The 23227-nt window shown below is 32.6% G+C and overlaps 5 protein-coding genes across 9 annotated transcripts; 3 read left to right on the forward strand and 2 right to left on the reverse strand.

Moving 5' to 3' along the window:
- The first annotated feature begins 374 nt into the window (after positions 1-374).
- LOC109594281 (RNA-binding protein 45) lies at positions 375-3684 on the forward strand. Its single transcript, XM_049966546.1, has 8 exons — positions 375-692; positions 752-866; positions 919-1113; positions 1873-2468; positions 2526-2649; positions 2723-2879; positions 2933-3039; positions 3503-3684. The coding sequence occupies exons 1-7, from the start codon at positions 518-520 to the stop codon at positions 3035-3037; spliced, it is 1467 nt and encodes a 488-aa protein (XP_049822503.1). The 5' UTR covers positions 375-517; the 3' UTR covers positions 3038-3039; positions 3503-3684.
- Positions 3685-3878: 194 nt separating this feature from the next.
- LOC109594307 (cdc42 homolog) lies at positions 3879-8672 on the reverse strand. 2 transcript variants are annotated; one of them, XM_049965968.1, is made up of 5 exons: positions 8437-8672; positions 6627-6703; positions 6453-6565; positions 6290-6399; positions 3879-5662 (listed from the first exon to the last, which is right to left on the reverse strand). In XM_049965968.1, the coding sequence occupies exons 2-5, from the start codon at positions 6689-6691 to the stop codon at positions 5375-5377; spliced, it is 576 nt and encodes a 191-aa protein (XP_049821925.1). In that variant the 5' UTR covers positions 6692-6703; positions 8437-8672; the 3' UTR covers positions 3879-5374. The 2 variants fall into 2 exon arrangements, with proteins under 2 accessions (XP_049821925.1, XP_019865076.1); XM_020009517.2 differs by lacking the exon at positions 8437-8672 and adding an exon at positions 6994-7118.
- An 86-nt stretch (positions 8673-8758) lies between these two features.
- Positions 8759-10271, reverse strand: LOC109594294 (cdc42 homolog). Its single transcript, XM_020009504.2, has 5 exons — positions 9979-10271; positions 9588-9700; positions 9421-9530; positions 9166-9363; positions 8759-9108 (listed from the first exon to the last, which is right to left on the reverse strand). Exons 1-5 carry the CDS (start codon positions 10053-10055, stop codon positions 8977-8979), a joined length of 630 nt encoding a protein of 209 aa, XP_019865063.1. The 5' UTR covers positions 10056-10271; the 3' UTR covers positions 8759-8976.
- A 1201-nt stretch (positions 10272-11472) lies between these two features.
- On the forward strand, positions 11473-11867 carry LOC109594312 (uncharacterized). The gene has a single exon (XM_020009520.2). The coding sequence runs from the start codon at positions 11578-11580 to the stop codon at positions 11812-11814; it is 237 nt and encodes a 78-aa protein (XP_019865079.1). The 5' UTR covers positions 11473-11577; the 3' UTR covers positions 11815-11867.
- A 162-nt stretch (positions 11868-12029) lies between these two features.
- Positions 12030-23195, forward strand: LOC109594310 (tyrosine-protein phosphatase non-receptor type 11). 4 transcript variants are annotated; one of them, XR_007547798.1, is made up of 10 exons: positions 12030-12249; positions 12430-12552; positions 12609-12803; positions 19671-19839; positions 19899-20214; positions 20276-20896; positions 20952-21103; positions 21160-21383; positions 21526-21635; positions 22054-23195. XR_007547798.1 is itself a non-coding variant. In XM_020009519.2 (9 exons), exons 1-9 carry the CDS (start codon positions 12236-12238, stop codon positions 22151-22153), a joined length of 1914 nt encoding a protein of 637 aa, XP_019865078.2. In that variant the 5' UTR covers positions 12045-12235; the 3' UTR covers positions 22154-23195. The 4 variants fall into 4 exon arrangements, 3 of the variants coding, with proteins under 3 accessions (XP_019865078.2, XP_049821913.1, XP_049821914.1); XM_020009519.2 differs by lacking the exon at positions 21526-21635 and having other exon boundaries at positions 12045-12249; XM_049965956.1 differs by lacking the exons at positions 12030-12249; positions 12430-12552; positions 12609-12803; positions 21526-21635 and adding an exon at positions 16362-16544.
- Positions 23196-23227: the final 32 nt, after the last annotated feature.

The following is a 23227-nucleotide window of genomic DNA, read 5'->3' on the forward strand; positions in this document are numbered from 1 at the left end:
GCTCCTGTCCTGCTCCTGTCCTCCAACTACATATTAAAATTATTTCATTGATTATAGATAATTCATTCATAATGTTAATAAATGTTTAATTATTCAAATTCACTATTACAGTATACGAGTGATTTTCAAGTGTATGTAGCTTGTTTGTTTCATTTAACGCCCAATATAATGACGGATTTCATAAATCCATTTGGTAAAGTACCTCGGGGAATGAAAAAAGACGAATTAATTCACAGTGAAACTAAACGAAAGTTGTTCTTCACGTTTTACCACATCAACCATTTTTCTCCTAATTACTTTTTCTATTTTTTTCAACACGTAATTAACGTGAAAATTATTTTAAACACGTAACACTCATCACACCCAAATAAATTTTCTCTTGGATGCGATTTTTAAATTTAGCGCCTTGTAGTTCGCAATTTTACCACCAGTGGCTAAGAACAAAAAACAAATGTCAATAAACTCACATATTTGTGAGTTGATTTTTAATACTCGCACGACATAATAAACAATTACTATGGCAGATAGAAGGTCTTATGGTTCTTCTTCGGGCGATGATCCACCGAATTCGAGGTTGTTCATTGTAGGTAGTAAAATGTTAAAAGAGGAAGATTTTAGAAATGCATTTAGTAAATTTGGAACTATAGAAGAATTGTGGGTGGTAAAAGACAGATCTACAGGTGAAAACAAAGGTAGAATAATTATAAAATAATATTATACTACAAGATTTAAGTCACCAAAAATGTTTCAGGAGTCACTTACATTAAATTTTCCAAAACTTCAGAAGCAGCAAACGCCCTAGAAGGTTTAAATGGCAAACATATAGGAAATTCCAATAGGACTATTAAAGTTATGATAGCAGCAAGGTATATTCATAAAAATACATTATTATGCTGAAATTAATTTGCCATATTTCAGTCGAGAAGAAGGAGCCAAAAGGGAATCAAATGAAGAAGAAAAAATGCTGAGATTATTTGTGGTGGTTCCCAAAACAATGACAGATGAACAATTGTATGAGGAATTTAAAGTATTTGGCAGTATTGACTATGCAACTACCATTAAAGACAAAGAAACAAAAGAGAGTAAAGGTTTTGCTTATGTTAAATTTCACAAGTAAGAAAAAATCATATTAACTCATTACCTAACACTAAACTAAATCACATCACACATAACAAAAACCCACCCAAAAAATAATAATACATGATATTTTACTTTGCAACTTTTAACTGCAATCCTTTTGAAAATACAATATTATAAAAAACAAACCTAACATAACCCAAGATTTAATTTCAATTTTAGATTAAATGTTCTTATCAATATTTGTTACTACATTTTTTATATCTTAATGAAAAAATAATGTTTATGTACACAATCATGGCTGTGTTATGTCTTTTGAGACCTCCAGATTATTTTACCTTGGCCAAAAGTGACCTTAGTGATAGTAATTTACTTGGAAAAAATATTATTAATTCAATTATTGATAATGCAAGACAAAATAATTTTGTAAATAGTGTTAATGTTCACTTTGTAAATAATCATTTGTATTATTAATAATTAATCATCATTAAAATCAGTAAAGTATTTTTTTAACTAATCTTATCCAAATTTAGTACAAACTTACTGTGTGACATCTTAATTTCAAATTATTACATTAAAGATTTTCAATAAACTCAATCTCCAATCAAATCATTGCTTTGGGTCAGAAAATTTGCATAAACTTTCATACTTTTCCACTGTTATCTGTATGGAGTAGTAAATAAATAAATTTTAATTAATAATTTAATTGTTGATTATGTATCATGTAAAAATTGAGTGAATTTATAATTTATGAAAGTTTTTTATTTGCGCCATTGTAATTATGTAAATTTCCAGGTTTTCTCATGCTGCAAAAGCATTTGAAGAGTGCGACAGAAAATATCGACCTGTCTTCGCCGAACCTAGAAAATCTCAACAAGAACGAATGGCGGCTCAAGAAACATTCGTGAAAGGGACCAGCAACACAACCTTGAATCTCTTGGATTTACCTGAAGAAGGTTACACACGTCTGATCGTGATTGGTAGCCCTTTCATCAACCAAGACCAATTCTGGAGACTGTGCGATCTTATTCCCGGTTTGGATTACTGCCAAGTTAACTATGAAGGCAGACCTAGGCCTACTCAGGCAGTTGCAGAAGTGGTTTACACGTCGTCACAAGCTGCGGCTTATGCCAAAGAGAAACTGCACGGTTTCGAGTATCCGATCGGTCACAGGTTGATCGTTAGACCTGATCATAGCAGTAGAGCTAATTTGGATGTAAGATCGTCGGGTTTCGATAGCAAGCAAACCTTCGATAGTCGGAATTTGATAGACAGGCCCGGTTTCTCAAATAGCAGCAAAATAATGGATAAAACCAAACCCGATATTTTACAGATTGCCGAAACAATAGCTCACGCTTCTAGTATTATCCAAGCTGCAGCCTTATCTCCAGGTAAACTATAACTGAGACATAATAAACCTATTATTACTATTAACAATAAAACTACAGATCTTCTTCAAGCAAAACTAGGCTTTGGAAATCTAGGAATAAGTAAAGAAGTTGAATCTAAATGCAGTGTGGAATTACCAGAGGTGCACCAAATGGCTGGGGCTGATGATTCTGTTGTCGCTCGGTAATCCCAACTAATATTTCACATACACATACACACACACACACAAACAATGTTTTATCTTTTCAACTTTTAGATGTTTTATAGTCTGTTATCCAACTCCTCTTCAAAAAACCGTTCTGAAAGATGTGTTCTGTAGATTTGGAAATCTTATCGACGTGTACCTGTTAAATAACAGAAACTGCGGTTACGCAAACTACGCAAGCAAAAAATCGGCAGATGATGCAATTAAAGTAAACTTTTACCAAACACGTCATTATTTTTCTTATTTTTCGTACACTTTTAGTGTTTACATGGGTGTGAGATAATGGGCGTGCGATTAAAAGTAATGGAAGCGGAGGAGAAGCCGGATCCGCAAAGAAAACGACAAAGGATAGAGAGCCCCTTTTGAAGGTAATTAAAGCAATCGTTGATTTGATTTTAGCTCACAGGACAGGATAGGACAGGTAAAAGATTTGTCTCTGGTTCGTAACTGAATGAAATTTGCACGTTAACTTTTGGTAAAGGGTGTATTTTGTTTATTTTTTCGTTTGAGTAATCAATAGGTTTGAAGCAAAAAATAAACGTACATTTGAAAGTGTCTGATATCCAAATGATTGATATGTAGTTTTTTGAATAGATAGTTTGAGGTGTCACGCGAAAGTTGCGAACCCTTAGAAAAAGCCTCGTATTTAATTTATTTTAATGAAATTATATATTATTGATATACATACAAACCACTGACTGAGAATTAAACCGACCAACGACAAATGTGTTACTTTAGAATCTTGACTGTTCAGTTTATAAGACATTTTCAACACACCCACAGCAAAGGACAATACCTCCAAATTAATACAAGTTTATTTTTCCCCCACAGTTTGACCTATTTGACGTTGGACAGAGACTTACCAAGTTTTATATGCATTATTTTAATTTGGTACAACGTATGACAAGAAACAATACGAACAATACCCATTTTATTTACTTTTAGATAGGATCTTTGCCTTTTGTATAGTTTTTGTTTGTGTGTTGTTTTTAAAAATAAATTTCTTTAATGTATTCGTAAAGTTTTAATTATTATCCCTTTCCCTTACTCCAAAACATTTAACATTAAATACAAAAACAATAGAAATATAAATAATAGAAACTCACCATCTGTAAAACAAAGCAAAGCATATTACACAAATAGAAAATTTTTACCACAATCTGGCAAAATAATTAATTTAATTAAAGAAGAAGAAAAAAAAACACTATTACATATAAACGTTTATTTCATTAATTTGATATTAAATAATATTTTATTAATCTATTTTCCCCTTATGGTGCGTCCAGAAATCGTCTGTTTAAGCAACAAATAAACATATTAACAAATCTAGTAAATACTAATAAAATAATAAGTACTTACTAAATTTTAATGCATGTTCAGTTATCAAAGGTTTGGGTATTAATGCACCACTAGGAGAGAATGTTTGTTTTAAACTTCTCAGTCACTCTTTACGAATACTTAAAACATATATATATATATATATATATTAGTAGTTATTTTTGAAACAAACATATCCAAATCGATTTGGAAAACTTAAATGCAATAATTGTAACCCATGCACTCACTAACAGTCATTCATATATGTATATATACAATTATGCCGGTGTAAAAAATTATTAAATATATTAGTTAAAACTCATATTTTATATTGGTTAAATTTAACTGGAGATACAAAGTGAACAAGATGAGAGTTAACTATATTAAAATTGTTTTAAACATACTTGTTTACTTCATTAACATTTAGCACCATTTTCAAAATTTAATGAAACCCAACATGGTAGGCAAAATGAAGCTATAAAAAATACAAGGCAGGCCCATATCGCTCTCAATACATTTAAAACAATTTTCAAGTAGAGTTTGATATACTTATTACGACTTTCTTCTCTACACTTATAAAAACCTATTTACAATAATATTCCATTTATTAATTTGGCAGTTACACTTCCTTGTGCTCTTAAAGCCTGTTAAATATACACGTTGTTTGTTATAATCAAAAAATTGGTTTACATTTATATTAAAGCTCATTAATATTGACATTTTACTTAAACAAAAATCTTTGCTGTGTACCATTTACCACTAAAATTTCCAGGGAATGTTTGAATACGTAGACAAGTTGTTCCCGTTAATGTGTTTCCGAATAAATTAAACAAGACCAATTAGACTACCATACTGTATATTATTTAGAATGATTATTATTTTTGCGTTGTTTAAACACAACGCGAATAGCCGAACAACAATAATAATAATACTCTTGGCCTTAAAAAACCAAATTTACTAGATTAAACTCTTACATCTTAGTGTACAATAATGAGCATCGTTTGTCACTAGCAGTGTGGACAAGACCATTAAATACATCACACATTAAGGCCAACCTGATAAATATCACGTTGCTAGTAATAACTGTCCGAATACTTATTTTCTTTTAAAAGCATTGGTAAATAATGATTTTATAAATGCAGACAGGTTATTTTGAGCTTAGAGAGTGGAAAACTTTGTTATGGTGTTTTTTTTTTTTTTTAAATCAATTTGACGAGACTTGAAACTAAACTCTGAAAACGAATCTAACAGCTCCGAAGAATCGGCGCCGTTAAATTCCGGCCATTAGTGTACATCAATAAAATAAATAGTAGATAATTAGTTAAGTCTTCGTCATACTTTACATTTTTTTTAGAATACTAGCATATATCTCACGTCCTCCCCAACTTACAAGATGACGCACTTTTTGCGCTTGACCGGCTCTGGCGGCTCCAATGCCGCCAAGATCGCCTCGTCAAACACGTTCTTGAGACCCTTCTGCGTCAGGGCAGAACACTCTACATACTTGACTGCCTTCAGTTCTTTGGCGAGCTTTTCACCCATTTCTATCGAAATCGGTTTCTGTTTGTTCTTGGCCAGTTTTTCGATGGTTGCGCCGTCGTCCCTTAGATCCACTTGCGTGCCTACCAGTAGAAACGGTGTCTTCTGACAGTGATGCGTGATTTCGGGGACCCACTATTAATGATATTAAATTTTAATCTTTTCTTCATTCGACTTGCAATTTTCATTAAAACTTGGACAGTTTGAACTTGATGTTTGGTAATTTGAATGAAATACCGTTCATCCAGATCGTGTTTGTCGTTCATTCTCGACATTATATATCGTTTCTTAGACCCAAATGATAATAAAATATATGTTTAAAATTAAAATTTGTAAAGCAGGGTCCTTGAAATTGTAAATAAACTCAATTAATATAATTGACTATGTGTTACACATAATATCCATAGTATAAAGTATAAAAATTGTAAAAATTATTCCGATTCCGAAAATTCTTCTAAAAACAATAAATATTGAATTATTAACCTATTGTACTTTAGATAGTAGCAATAGTAAACATGATTATCATGAGAAATAATAATAATCAATATTATTTACATGTTCTATAAACATTACAATATTTACATAATAAATGTAATATCCATTACAATCCTATTGGTTTGAATTTATTCATCATAATACAAAGAATGCAAATATAAACAAATACAAACAATATGTATTTGGATTATGATCCAATCTATCAGAAGCAAATTTGTTCGTTTAATAAATTATTCAGTAACTCAACAATTGAATTAAATCACTTACTTTTTCTTTGACGTTTTCAAATGAGGATGGACTTACGACGGAGAAACACACCAAGAAGACATCAGTTTGGGGATAACTTAATGGACGTAATCTATCATAATCTTCCTGTCCTGAAAATACAATTATGTGACCCAAAACTTTTCTCAATTTACAGAAAATTTACCTGCTGTATCAAATAAACCCAAAGTGTAGGGTTCTCCACCAATCATAACAGTTACAGCATAGTTATCAAAGACAGTCGGTACATACTCTGAAGGGAATTTGTTTGTCGTATAGCTGGAGAAGACACAATTTATATGTAAAGATGATAATGGGGGCAAAAACAGGAAATCGTTACCTGATTAAAAGGCATGTTTTACCGACAGCTCCATCTCCTACTACCACACATTTAATGGTCTGCATTTTGTCCGCGTTCTGGAAAAAATACAAATGTCAGATGCAAATGTCAAAATTGACAACATATTTTCGGTCAATATTCGTTGCAGTCGTTCTTAAAACGCACAAATACATGCTCAGTTAAGTAAGAGTGAACCTCAAAATTAGTTCATACGCATTTAATGTACCGATTAATCTTTATATCAATTTTTGCTGCCATTTTTGTATAATCAAGCGTCAGTCTCACTTGTAGATGCACCCGGATATCGAACAACCCCGTATGCATATAATTTTACACGAAACAGAACAATTCTATAACCGATACGCACCTGATAATCTAAAATATCGTTCAAACCAACATAAATGTCGCAAAAAACTATAACAAAACCTACACTTTTGGGTTGGGTTCACGTACACACTTTGGAATGCAAGTACGGAAGCGACATCTTTCCGTTTTTTTCACAACTACGATGGTTACTTATTCAATGCGTACAGTTTAAGAAGTATTGACACTTGGCTTTAAAATTTCTTGTTATAATTGTAAAACATTAACTTGTGCCTTATAATTATAAAATAGAAACAATAATTAATGACGGAGATGGGTAGTGTAATGAAATATTTGAAAAATAGGTTTAAATTTATTTTAAACAATTGTTTATTTGTTCTAGTAGTACTTATGGTCAACAGAGTCAAGTAATTTTTAATCATGAAATTTTCATCATATAACAATAATAAGATATTTAAATCCAATTTTGGATATATTTGAAGATTTTCTCCTTTTTATTAAGATTTCTGAGTTTAACTTACACCTATATGTTCCTGTTGGTCACGACTCGTTTAAGTCGCTACTCTAATCAGGAGATGCCTTTTGAAGATTTTACGCTATTAATTACAAAAATAATATTTTGAGGAAGTATTCATTAAAAATTAGACATAAACTGATGTAAGATGTCGCCCTCTCTCAACCAATATTTCTCACCGTCGTTGAGCGCAAAATTTACAAGACATAGGGGACATAGAGAGTAGTACAGTTTCTATTTTATCGAATCAAATCCGGGAAAATCTAATAAACGCCTTTGAGATGAAGTTCAGAGGCAAGTGTGAGATTTACACAGACTAAAAACCAACCCTTCTCCGAGCACCGATCCAAAGATATAGCGAAAAATGTGTAAAACATATGGGGGAAAAACACTACGTATATTGTGCAGGGGCATAACGGGTTTACTGAACCAGAGAAGTCGCAAGGATGTCAAGGCCCGAAAGAGCAAACAGAGATCCGAGAAGGGGAAAAAGGATTTTGGACTAGCGCGGTTGGACCGTTAGCTTCACACAGTTCCCATTCTGGTTTGTGGAATGGTTTTAGCTGCTTTAGCTGGACATCATACTCATAGCGGAAACCTTCCTCAGAGGACCTTCCAGGACCTGGGGCACGGACGCCATCTCCGTAGTAGAGTCATCTTCAGAGGATCCCCCCAGGACCTGGGGCATGGACACCATCTCCAGAGAGTCCCCCAGGACCTGGAGGATGGACATCATCTCCGTAGTGGAGCCATCTGCAGAGGATCTCCCAGGACCTGGGGCATGAACACCACCACCCACCATAGTAGGGTCTCTCCGTAGTGGTGGCCGCCTTCAGCGGATTCTCCAGGCCATCAACCTTCGACCTTCGGCAAGCCCTCCAAGATCCTGAGCGGATGGCCACACCATCCTTAGCGTGAACCTCTTCACCAGGTCTTGGGGAAAGGGCCTTAGAATAAAGGTATGGGACCTACCTGCGAGGGGTGAGGGCCAGAGGAAGTGGAACTGCAATGGTTCACAATCACTTCACATGTTCACTCCGAAACTTGTAAAGTGGAACAACTCCTCCACTGGCTTGCGGAGTCGCACCGAGCCCATGACCACGACAAGGTGGAGCCACCCAGGTGATGCATTTCAACTTTTTGTTTTTTCAACAATTCCAGCCTTTTATATATATTTGTCACAGCAACATGAGTGAGATGTTTCTATTGTGGTTAACAACTGTTTTACTTTGAAATTTTATTAATAACACATTTATAAGTTTACACATTCCTATATAAATAATAAATATACTAATAACATACAAAGCTTTACTTTAATCCATAACCATTAAACAAAACAGTTTTCCCATTTGGTTGAGATTTCAATTCTTTCATTGAAAAATGAGTTTTTTAAGGTAAGAAATTTGTATATTCAAACATTAATTATGTATCACCATTGAATATTCTATGGATTATCAAAATCCTGACTTAGAGTAATATTTATAGATACACATAATTTATTATTAGATCTTTTTAATATCTTCTGCAACAATTAACTTTTTGAAGTAGCCATGAAATCCATGTGGGATGAGTAATGCATGTATTCCGTGCGACATTCCTTTCGAACAATTTTATTATGGTCTCCTTTAGTAAATTAATGTTTTCCTGCAAAAGAAAAGCAAATTACTATCGATACTCTACTGTTTACAGTAGAGAAATTACATTTTTTAAAGCTGATGTTTCTACATAATCAATTTTTTTCTCTCTAGCGAAATGAGCAATTTCCTCATTTGACACGAAAGCCTCTTTGCTTATATTCAACCTATCTATGGTTTCATTATCAGTTCTTAAATCACTTTTTGTTCCAACCAGTATAATTACAGCATTTTTGGCAATGTAGTTGGTTACTTCGGAATACCACTGGAATTGAAAATTAATTAATTAAATCCTCCAACTGTTGTACAGTAAAATACTTACCAGTGTCCGAACGTTATCGAAAGAAGTAGTATTTTCAACTGAGAAACATATCAAACACACATTTTTATCGTTGTAAAATTGTTGTCTGAGTTGGGCATAATCCTCCTGTCCTACAATAATGAAATATTCATAAAAATATTTGAAAATGTTTGTTGTTCAATACCCACCTGCCGTATCAAATAAGTGAAGATTGTACTGTTTTCCATTATGCGACACAGTCACAGCAGTATTGTCGAATACAGTGGGTATGTAACCATCTTTCATTTTCTTCCCTTCAATCCTGCAAATGTATTATTGTCAAATGTTGTTCATATCAGGTGCATGATAAATCGTTATTTCAATAAGTTGATCACTTTTATCCGGATTAAATGTCTTGATTCGCGTTCGTGATAAAATTCTAATTATATCTGAAGCATTTTACTTTTTATTTCAGTTACGTCATTGTGCAAAATGTAAACTGTACTATGACAGACATTAAATATTCGTAAAAATAAGGTTGATATTGCTTTAAATTCAATATGTTATTATTTGTGAGATGAGATGTCAAAAAATTGATACCTGCACAACAGGGATGATTTTCCGGTGCATCCGTCACCAACGACGATACATTTTATTTCTTGGAGAGCGTCACTCATTTTTACACAGCAACAAAAATGCGTTAAAAAATCCAAACGTTATCGATCACGTCTTCATCACAGCAACTGTTCTAAATACCTAGTGCTTTTAATTTAGACTGTTATCATTCTATTATCACTATATAAATGGAGATAGCACGTAAAAACAAAAGTTTTGGTATATATGTATTAGTTCCCTCTTATCTCATCTTGATAACAGATACATTGATTGCGATCGTAATTTGTAATAAAATATTTTACAATAATATTTAGTGGCGCTCCAAATAGGTTTTATTTTATTTTTCAATTTAACTACAACTATTATAAGTTTTCCTCTCGCTGTTAGCAACTGCCTAGATGGAAGCTAACAAATTATTTCCCTATAATCATAATACTACAACAATAATCTGTCTGGTTTATTGTCATTCCGAAGCAACTCAAATATCATGTTACATAGATTAACAATAAGAGTATTATTTTAATTTCCTATGATTTGAACATTAGAATAATCCGAATATTTACATTATAATCATTATGATAATAAAATTCATTGATAGATTACAGGTATTCAAGATAATTATTATATAAATGCAGTGCTTTCATTCATTCATTCATTCATTCGTTCGTTTTATTTTACATTTACTTCGACTTTACGTTTACAATATTTGAGTGAATTTTTATAAAATAAAAGTATGAAACTAGTAAAAATAATATTCAATCTAACTATAATAAATTTCTACCTGGAGAACATTGTAGGATTAAGTTTAGGTGAGTTTTTAAATATAATTTTGATAAGAGGGTTTATTTAACTCATCTTTAATAACAAATTAATTAAATTAAAAATCTTTGTGTGTGCAGATCAAAATTGTAGGAGGACTTATTCTTGCGTGGGAATAAGAGACTGCGAACCCATCATGAATTTACTGAATGAACTGGAAAAACCATTAAGGTCTTCAGTTGTGGAATTCCTGAAAGCTCAACAATGCGGATTATTGAATGGGAGTCCCAAAGTTTGTTGTGGTCCATTTCCAAAAAACTTGAATACTAAATTAAAACAAGCTTCTCATCAGATATCTGGACGACTGAAGATAAATACTGTTAGAAAAAGAATTTCGGAGGAAGAAAAGAGAAGACGAGAGGAAACACTGACTCGGGTCTTAATTTCGGACCATCTGGACGACGGATTTGACCTTTTTAGGAGAAGAAAACGAGACAAAAACGATCAATTAGATATTGAGATAAGGTGAAGTTAAACCATTAATTTTTTAAACGATTGATTTGTATGTATGTATATGTAAATAAATGTTTTAATATAAGATAATGTGTAGTAGCGATAATTATTCTTATTATACGTCTGAAACGGGAATATTATATTCAAATGGTCCAATTATTTCAGTGTTGCCAACTCCTATATATTTAAATATATTACCAACTTATTTTGGCATAAATGTCAAAATTTTAGGTTAACAGAAGAAAAATAAAAGGAATTATAACTACTATAATCTATGATTATAGGTAAACTGGCTTATACATTAGTTACAATATGAAGAAAACACCATCCAGAAATAGCGCGTTAGTGGACAAGTTGCATAAAGGTTTCGTATTGACATGTATTGGCGTTACCATCTATGGGTTTTCCATGTTGGGTCTGAAGTATTATAATTATTTGACGAAAACAAAACCTCTATTGGATCAACAAAAGCTAAAAGAAGCGGAAGGTCTTCTAGCCGAGGGTTCTTCCGATTTGTTATATGATACTGCAAAAACGATGAAAATGTGAATTTTAATAGGTTATGTTGTAAGATTGTAGATAATAAATTTGTTATAGACTGACGTTTAGTTTAATTAGTGAACACAGTGCAGTTATAAGCGAAGGGTTCGGCATCAGAGCCGGTATTAAAATAATTAGTTTGTGCACCTAGGTGGGGTATTTATAGGGATTACTCGTTAAAGTCTAAAAATATTTTCAATTTTTCTATGCATTTCTAACGAACAATTAAATAAGTGCAATTAAAAAACAAGTTATCCTTCAATAAATTATACATGTTCATTGTCAGAAGGCGACAATGAACAAATCATTTATCCAATAAAAATGTGTTCAGGTAATGTGATGAGTTCTCGTACAATTCAAGATGGCGTAACTTATCCGATATAAGAATTTTATTTATTTCCGACGGAACTAGGCAGCTAAATGCGGAAAAATGAGTTCCCGAAGGTAAGTTAACAAGTCTGTAATTCATTAAATATAAAATTGTGTAGTACTGAATCGAATTCAGCAGGATTTTTATAAAAATATGTGTGCTGTCAAAAAGTCAAATTTACACAGCAACAAAGGCAATTTTGTTTATTTTTTATTTACTACGAGAATAAATCCATGGTTAACTGATTTTTTCAGGTGGTTTTGGCCCTCGATCAACGGCATAGAAGCCGAAAAATTGCTCTTAGAAAGAGGTGTCGATTGCAGTTTTTTGGCGCGACCCAGTTTCTCTAGTCCGGGAGACTTTACACTTTCCGTCAGGTAAAACAACCCTCGGATCGTTCACAAAACGTTCACTTATCGTCTTGAAATTGCAGGAGAAATGGGAAAGTGACACACATTAAGATCCAAAATTCAGGAGACTTTTATGACTTGTATGGGGGTGAGAAATTTGCTACACTGTCTGAATTGGTGCAGTATTATATGGATAAGCAGGGACAGTTGAAGGAAAAGAATGGAGAAGTGATCGAACTCAAGTATCCTTTGAATTGTGCTGACACCACCAGGGAACGGTGAGTGTTTAATTTATTTGTACATGTACATTTCGTATTCTTTGAATTACTTTGATAGAATAGTCTGTTATTCAACAGGTTGTCAAAAAAGATTTATTAACATTAATTAATATTTAATTTAATATTTGTATCTAATTTTTTATAAACAGTATTAAAAAATGTTTTATAAAACTTAAATATTGGACTATTAAGTTAAAAGTGTTAAAAATTTGTATTTTTAAATACTTGAATATAATATAGAATATAATTGTGGATTAAATATATTGATAAATATTCAATCAATCAATCAATTTAAATAAAATGTGTTTGTATTCTCCTTAGATTATGCAAGCCAAATTACAACTTTGGTTACAAGAGCAGTTTAAATTTAAGTGAATATTATAATTAAAAACTAATAAGGTGTAATTATTATTCCATGTTTCAGAAGATATTAACCACAATAGTTTAAGTTGTGTGTGTAGATTATTAAGTTTTCGTCACGTAATTATTATTTTTTTTTTGGTTTAATAAAACAAATTTGATCCTCCAAGTGAAGGACTTTAAGTTATTTTAATAAATATCAATTGAATGATTAATTAGACCAAAACCGCAACCTTCTATTATGTTAATTATGAAAAGTCATGATTGTGGTTGGAAGTTCTTCGTATTATTTGAACCGTATCGCAACATTTGTTGCGATATACATTTATTATCTTTGATTGTTTTATTAAATGTACATAAAATTTGAACTATATTTAAAATGTCCTTGGAAATTTTATTTATTATTTATTGTTTGTTATTTAGAAAAATTATGTACACACAATCAATTAGAAATGTGGTCGTTCGTCCCACTTAATCGGACCATATTCATATGGATTTGTTTACAGTTTTTGTTTTGAAAACCTGTTGATTAACTCGTTACCAAAAATGTCAGAGCAGTGCAATAACGTATTTTCTTAAGATCAATAGTCGATTAATTAATTGTAAATTTGCGTCGTTTATTTTGTTGAAATGAAAGTAAGGTTTTTTAATCGCATGTTGCGTAATTATTAATTATGGAAAGGTAATTAAAAATCTTGTTTGATGTTGCCAAAAATTAAGTGTAGTTGAGAATTGCATAATTTTGAAAAATTAGTGCTGATCGGAAAGATATTTTCTACTAAGTGTGTATAATACAATTGTGGTTAAAATATTAAATAATATTAATAACGTTTAGAGAACGTCTTGTATAAATATATAAACAACAATAAATATTGTAATATCTAGGATATAATCTAAGTATGTATTGTATTAATCAAGTCAATGATTGTTATAATTTTAAACGAGTATAATTTCCAAGAGAGCAGATTAAACGGATCTATAAAAAACAATAGGTATGCATTTGTTTATAGAATGATGCAATCGATATCAAATTTTAAACGATGCGAAAAGGTTTTTTACTTTTTATGAGTTTATTATAATAAAATCCCTGACTGACCACTAATATAAATTATTGTTTGACCTCAGATCAGACATTTGCAACGTTTTTGCTCAGTTGAGAAATGTTTAATACGTCGTTTCTTAAATAAATATGTTGGATATTTAAATATTCAGTTATTGATAGTGTCAATTGAGTTGGCTGTCCATATTAGGATGGAAACGTAACATGTGGGTGGGTTCAATACGAAGAAAGATTACGTTGAATGTATTATAGTTACGTCAATTTGTAAATTCGGTCAGAAAAATAGATACGGAATAGGCAGCAGCGTTTAGCAGGAAAAGTGCAACGTTTAAAATGTCAGGTGCGAACAGTTGATTTTTTAGAAATTCGAAAGAATTATATTCAGAGCACACGTCGGATTCAATGTCACCGTAACAATACGTTGCAACCTTCGACAAGGTTTTGTGTCGGGTAAATACCGGGAAAGTTCAATGCGGAAATGTAAATGAAAAATACGAGAAGTCAACAAACACATTTATTCTTTAAATGTTGTTAATTTGACGGCGAGGCGCCAACAATGGAGTATTCATTTTTTTGAATCCTCCTGATAATAAGTAAGTAGCGTAACTAAGAATTTAGAAGTAATTTAGATATGAGATAGCTGTCTTTTGAAGGAAGACTTTTTAAGATCTTTTTATCTGATAAAATATTTCGAGTTAAAATAATGCAGATATCATCTGAAGTTTATTCGTTGATTTCGATTTCGTTTGCTGATCGTGTTCATTCTATCCTTCAATAGCGACAACACCTGTATAAATTTTCAATTCCGGTCTCGTATACGTTTCCTCGACGAATTTAGATGTTTTCGTGCGTGTCACATTCAAACAAAACAATGTCAAGGATTGGTTCAAGTCACATTATACGTTTAATTCGAAATGAATTTTTTGCACATTTTCTGTTGTGTGTCGACTCATGATTTATTGCAAATTACAAAATTATTCAAATTTTCTTTCATTATTACCCACGTGTTTGTTAGTGGATATTTAAAATCCATCGCTAGATATTTTATAGTGTGTATTGAATTAATAATGTGGTTAAAACAATATTCATATCTGATTATCGTTTCTTACTTTTTATCAGCAAGTAATCAGTAATTTTTTAATTAAGGCTGCACAACAGATGAATATTCAATTACAAATTGTAAAGTGGATTGGGACAACGTGGTGTGTCCGCGGAAGTGACTAAGCTCAACGAAACTAACCTAAGACTAAGACTAAGACAGGAACCAAGTGTGAATCATATTCAGCATGGCACACCGGCGGCATACCAAAAACGCCGTCACCCGATTCCACCCACACTCATTAGTACTAAGCACTCTTTGGTCGGTTGCAACTCAGGTATTTTTAGAAGATATGGAAACTGCATCTTTTCTTAGAACCGTAATACGAAAATGGTTACAGATTGTGATCCGATGATTTCATCGTTAACGTAAAACTGAAAATGATTCAAATTTGAGTCGTGAGAGAAGTTGAACAATAAACATGTTATTTGTTATTGAAAGATTTTAAATTCTCGTCGCACGATTAATATTCGTCTCTTGAAATTTATATTTGAAACAATTGCTATATTCATTTATCAGTCACGACTTGAAAGTTGTACGTTTTGAACATACAATAGAGCTGAGCACGTGGCTCGTTATTTAACGGAAGGAAGGAAGGAAGATGAAAAGATGTTTAGTATTTATGAGTGCCATCAAATAATGATTAGAAGTGTTATGGTTTGTGGTGCACTCGGTCAGTAACCGTGAAACCGCCAAAGATAAATGCTTCTTGTTTTCAATATATATATATATATATATATTTATCATTGAGGCGACTGAAAATAAAATTTAAATATGTTAGAAAATAAGGTCAACACTGACCGGCTTTGTAAAGGTTTATGTGGTTTTGTGTGTGGTACATTTACCGTTGTTGACTCAATTCTTTCTCGATGAAAATGATAAAAGGAAAAGGAAAAAGTGTCGCATTTTGGAGGATATTCAGCAGTCAGGTGGGGAAGTGGACGAGGTCTTCGCGGGGAGCACGCAGGTGGGTGCCGGCCGGTTCAGTCAGTCTTAATCGTTGTTTTGAGCGAGTCAGAGTCAGAGTTAAGAAAGTCTACATTAATTTCTACTTCAGAGTAGTAGTAATCGTAGAGTTTGCAGTAATTGTTGTTGTTGTTGTTCATGTTGAGATGACGAAGTCCACGTTACATTCGGCGGCGGTTTTGGCGGTGCCCACGGCGCAGATCCTCATTTCCACTGCCATCGGGGAGTTCAAGAAGGCTCTTTACTCCAATTTCAAGTGAGGCAATCGGCGCATCCACCATTATTTATTTTAGTAACATTCAAATGCTTTTTGATTTAGTAATTTTAGTAATTAACTATTTTTAATCGCACACATTAAGGTGACCCCCACTTATTCGAACAAGTGACGAAAGTTTCTGTGGCCAGACTACAGATTCAGTTTTGTTTGTTCGTTCGTCGTTTACGAATCCGTTTAATTGGTGTGAATTGAGATGAAAATCATGAAGAAGACACCGTCATCTTCGACGTCAATTGCTCAAATGTTAATTGTTAGTGCCATTGGGGAATTTCGAAAAGCGATTTATTCAAATTTCAAGTGAGTACAAATCGTCGAATTAATTCGATCGGAAGTGATTAATTAATTCAATCGATTTACGGACCATCATTTGTCCTGTAAAATTATGGTTCGTGCTGACTGGAATAATAAGATGGGTTTGCCTTGTTTTCAACTTGACAAGTATTTGGGGTAAATAATTATAAAATTGTTTTATTTTTATTGTATCCCTTCGCAGCAACAATAAAACATTTCTTGTGCAGGATATGTATTCTTTAAAAAATTGTTCAAAATTAATAATTTATTATTTCATATATTTACCCATAAATAATTAATAAACATTTAACATTTTCAAAATATTGAGATTACATAAAGACGTGTGCAAACATTAAGTTTAGCAAATTTCTCTCCACTCTTCCATACAACAGACAAATATGTTCGATTATCATTTATGTAGTTGAATTTCAAATGATTCGATTCAATACATATTTATAAGATAAAATAAAATGGGGATTTTCAATAAAACAATGGAAACAATCATATCCTGTTACGATTGTTACGATACTTTTCACGAACAGATTATAATTATCGACGAATGGTTAATTAGTTCGGTAATTCGTATAATTGAATAAACGCTGCGATTATGGATTTTAAAATGTGATAATTAGAGGTAACGCAATTACGCCTTTGTTATGTCGCGAATGTGACCCACGATGTTGGTCTTATTGATTATCGGTCACAAAATGCCCACGTAAACACTTTTTATTAAAAAATAATAATATACATTTATTTTTCAAGTTATTACCTCTAATTATAAATGATATTAAATTGAACATTCACAGAATGAATAATATTGAAATTTTAATGGGTAAAAGGTAAAAAACAAGTTGTATTATTTATGAGTATTTAGGAAAAAGATAGATTTACGTCTCATAAGTTGACCATGAACACATTTTTATCTAACCTATTTTGTTTATGCATTCCGTCGCCACACGTGGATTTTTATTTGCCCCACACACTCCTTTTTCTTTTCATCATTCTCAGGTTCTCTCATTTTGGCAATTACTAATCGTTTCCCTATACCTGTTTCAAAGTTTACAACGGACAATGTTCATGCAAATCAGATGCAATTAAAAGTTTTCTTGGAATTATCCAATCAATGTAAATCTCTTCTCATCCATTTTATGAACAGTTGCAAATAAATACATTGCAAACTTTTAATTAAAAAATAGTTTCTTATTCTCATATGTATGGAATGTGACCGAATTAAATAAATAAAGTTATATCATTGAGAGAGAACAGCAATAAAAGTGCGGCCGTCGTTGAAATTAGAATTTCTAATCGCCAACTAATATGTAAATATTGTTTTTGCCGCAACTTCGAACAATCAGTCGCTATAATGGTTTTAATCGCGGCGGTGTTCGACCGACGCTGCTCAATTGGGTCAATGCGTAAGTACCTCCGTTTCATTTGCGTTTTATTGCTCCTCAGATTTTGGTTCAAGGATCGCGAGGATATATAAATAAATCACTTCTTAAATGTTACATTTATACACAAACGGAAGTCGCATCACTACAACTGTTTCATGGGTGTTCCTCAAGGTCTCCAAACCACTTCAGGTTTTTGCAAACTTACAACGCCATTTCATTCCCGTCGGTTGACCCAATTTACCGAATGGGATGCCATTTTAATATTAATTCATGCGTGATATTGACTTTGTTGTTTCTTTTCCTCGAGACATTTAAGGCATAACTAATACACATTTTACGTAATGCTTCCACAGACGGTCCGAATAAGGCTCTGGAATTTCCTAAACAAATCAAACACTCCGTAATATCTTTGCGTTACTCTTTTTTATTATACAGACTGGTTATAATATACGGTGTAATTTAAATTGTTTAAAACTATTTTCTAGAAAATAGTTTATGTAATGCAAAATTGTTTTGTTTGTTTAAAATATCACATGTCTCTAACGTTTATTTTTTATTTGCCTACTTAAACAGGAGACCTGTTTTTTACAAAATATCTCACCAATTTTTTTTCATTACTATTATTAAATTTTACATTTTAGATAGGAAAGTGGCAGTTATAACTGGTACAGTTAATTTATTTGAAACGTGTTTTCAACAAAATGGTTTGTTTAATATTACACCTATTTCAAATCAATACCAACAATTTACTAACTACAATCTGAATGAATTCGTTACACATTAACACAGATATTTTAAAAATCATTCGTTTTTGAATTGCTTCTTATTTTCTAATTTGTAGTAATACTTTTAAGTGTGTTTTCTAGAAAATGGTTTATGTAATGACAAATTGGTTTGTTTGTTTAGAAATTACATGCCTGTAATATTTCTCTATAACTACCGACAATTTATTAATTGGAATCTAAATAAGAATAATAAATAGAAAATTCCCAGTTTAGTCTATGAAATGTTCCATAACATGATTAACACATTAATATTTAAATACAAACCTCTATTTACTTCACTTTTAAAATTCGCCACCTCAATTTTCTATATTTAAACATCAGATTACTCACAGGGATGTCCATGTGACCCGACCGCAACTTGTTTTTAGAGGCTGACTAGTAATGATTCCAATAGACAAACGACAATCACCTCGATTATAATAAACAGACGTGACACGAAGTGCTTTCATTTCTCATTCTCATGTTTTCTACTCAAAATACGAATTTTATCAAGGTATTTGCATTGGAAATAAAGCAAATTTATTTTTAGACACGATTATGTGTAAGAAACTCACATTTTAACATCTATAATTTTATCCACTCAATCAATACATACTGGAAACACGTAAATAACTAATTTTCATTGTTTGTTACAGATGGTTCCACGGACATTTGTCTGGAAAAGAAGCGGAAAAACTGTTACTTCTAGATAGAGGAAAAAATGGAAGCTTTTTAGTCAGAGAGAGTCAATCCAAACCAGGTGATTACGTACTCTCTGTGCGGACCGACGACAAAGTAACCCACGTTATGATTAGGTGTACACCAGTAAGTACAAATCAATTATATATCATTCAATTATTAAAATTACTTTGCTTATGTTTTAGGATAACAAATACGACGTTGGGGGAGGAGAAAAATTCAACACACTTGCGGATCTCATAGACCATTACAAGAAGAATCCGATGGTTGAAACATCCGGAACGGTCGTCCATCTGAAACAGCCCTTCAACGCCACCAGAATTAATGCCTCCGGCATAGATTATAGAGTTACGCAGTTGCAAAATGATAAGCATGGCAAAGCGGGATTCTGGGAAGAATTCGAGTCGCTGCAACAACAGGAAGTTAGAAATTTGTACAGCAGAGACGAGGGCAGTAAAAACGAAAACAGGCACAAAAATCGATATAAAAACATTTTACCTTGTAAGTAATGGTGTTTTACATTTTTCAAACGCAAATCACTAACCCTTAAAAACTGTTACAGTTGACGACACGAGGGTTAAACTGAAAGACGTCGACCCAAAAGAATCAGGCGCAGACTACATCAATGCCAACTACATTCGATGGAAGGCAGACGAAACAACCGTCGACTTGGGCTCCGATCCTAGCGGCAAGTTATACATAGCAACGCAAGGCTGTCTGCCCGGCACCATCAACGACTTCTGGCAGATGGTATGGCAGGAAAATTGCAGAGTAATAGTCATGACCACCAAAGAAATTGAAAGGAGCAAGAATAAATGTGCGAGATATTGGCCCGATTTGGACGACGTCAAAGACTACGGCAAAATCAAGGTGAAAAACTTGTCCGAGACGCAGAGGCCACATTACACGTTACGCGAATTCTCGGTGTCAATGGAAAACGACGAAACCGAAAGAAAAGTCTTCCATTATCATTTTACGGCCTGGCCCGATCACGGTGTGCCCTCCGATCCAGGCTGTGTATTAGAATTCCTGCACGAAGTCAACAAAAAACAGGAATGCCTACAAATCGAACTGCCCGCTAACCAACCCCCCGGTGCCATTTTGGTCCACTGCTCCGCCGGCATCGGCCGAACGGGCACATTCATAGTTATAGATATGATATTAGATCAACTTAAAAAGAATGGTAATCAACGCAGTAACTTATAATGAAACATTCACATCATTTAACGTGATTTTAGGTCTGGATTGTGAAATTGATATTCAGCGAACAATACAAATGGTTCGATCTCAACGTTCTGGAATGGTACAGACTGAAGCCCAATATAAATTTGTGTATTTAGCTGTACAACATCATATACAGGCTATTCTAGACAGACTGAAGGCTGATCAGGTATATCCTTAATAATATTTTTTAAACCGTTCGAATGAATATTTTTCTTTGCCCAGAAATCGATGCAGTTCGGAAGAGAATACACAAACATCCGGTACAACAGCGATTTTGGAAACGCGACGCTGCCAAATCCTTCTACCAATCCGACACCGTTTGGTAGCGTCCTGAGTTCGTCGCGGTGCAACAGCGTATTCTTTCCCCCATCGACCCCCAACAATCTCACCACCATACGAAGTCAAGAGGTCAGAAAACCACCTCGAGCCGTCTCCGATTTACCACGGTAAGTTTCTCCTCAAACTTATTACGGATACGGTGATAGTCGAATTAAACGATTCAAATTTGAAAAAATTGAAACAAGATGACGAATGAATTCACTCGTTTTTTTGGTTATAAAAATACTGTAACGCGGTGTGTTGTTGCAGGCTCATACTAGACGTTGAGTGTAGTGTGTAGTGTTCGCTAGCTTAGAACAAATGAGAATAAACGTAATTGACGACTTTGAACCCGCCGGGGTGGCCGACTGTTTCGCTTTGTAAGTTTCCCACATTTTTTTCTAAATCAAAAATCATCCGAATCATTTTGACCATCAACCATTACTCTGTGTCTTGATTAATTATCATTGAGTGCAAAGAAAAAAAATTAGTGACCTTGAAATTGTGCTAATTAGTGGTTTTTGAGGGGTTTAAAGTTGTCAATTACATGAATAAATATTTGTGTCAATGTCCTCATAACTGGATTATTAAATGTGACAATATTTTTAACAATTTAATTTATACAAAAACATATTTACTGCATTCCTTTATAAACAAACAGATTCTAACAGTGGATTACCTTTATTCATTTTTTAATGTAAAAAAACTATTATATTATTGTTTCATTACTATTAATTTATATAACAATAATATTTAATGATATTGTTAAAACAACTCTGTTATTATTATTTTTTTCAGACCACCTGCAGAATTAATGACCCCGACACTGTACGCAAACATTCCGGGCAACTCGAACCCGGCAGTGGCACCGACGCCACCCCCGAGGAAACCCACGTGACGTATGAGCCATGCCTACCAACAATCTATTCCAAAATTTACTGTGTGTACCTTCTAAATGTGTTAAACGTAAACTGTGTTAAGATGTTAATCATAGAAGATGATAGTAATTAATATATTTAAAAATGAAAATTGAAAAATGGTGCTGATGTATCTGAGTCGGAATCTCGGGCAATTTCAATAGGTGGTTCAATTCCGCGTGGTTAGGCCTATTGAAAAGTGAACTGAACTGAACTGAACTGAACTGAACTAAATGTACATTGTGTTAAGAGGAGAAATCGCAATATAAATGTTATTATAATTACGCCGTAAAATCCAAATGAATGGAAGATTCTATTGAATTTTATTTGAAATTCTAAATAATTATTACATGGTTGTAGAGAGTTTATTAAATAAATATTACGTTTAATAAAAACAAACAATAGATTCTTCAGAAGGTACTTTTATGTGAAATATTTTAATTATACGCACATCAACACTTTTAATTTTAAGCTCCTGTTATTATATAAATAATGTATTTGTAATATTGCTGTGCACTATTTTAAGTTGTGTTTATAATCGCTGTAATAATTTAAAAAGAATTCCATTATTATTATTATTATTATTATTATTAATATGTTGTTCACAGTTTAATGTCAGTATTTCCAAAGAACAAAAATAAAACACTTTGTTAAACTTTGAACGACGCATGGTGATTTTAAATTTCGTGATTTGTTTTTAAGTAAATTTTGTGTATTTTTATATTTTTGCTAAATTATTTATATATTTTGCACATATATTGTAAGACTTGACAGGTTTTCATTTATTTGCGTTGCCTGTACGAAATATTTTAAAACTGACAATATTGTTAACGATCGAGTGAAATATATATATATATACAATATATTGTACAATTTCTAAATGCCTTTTTTTCTTTGTATGTCCAACATGCATTGGTGCTAATATTTTCGCTTATTGGCAGTGTGATTATTATACGCACAGAATTGCATTTCGTGTAATGATTTGTCACATTTTGTTTAAATTAAACGTTTATGAAATGGTTACTAATTGTCTTTTTTTTTTATAATCAATATTC

Source organism: Aethina tumida, chromosome 4 (genome assembly GCF_024364675.1).
Source record: "Aethina tumida isolate Nest 87 chromosome 4, icAetTumi1.1, whole genome shotgun sequence".
Lineage (NCBI taxonomy): Eukaryota > Metazoa > Arthropoda > Insecta > Coleoptera > Nitidulidae > Aethina > Aethina tumida.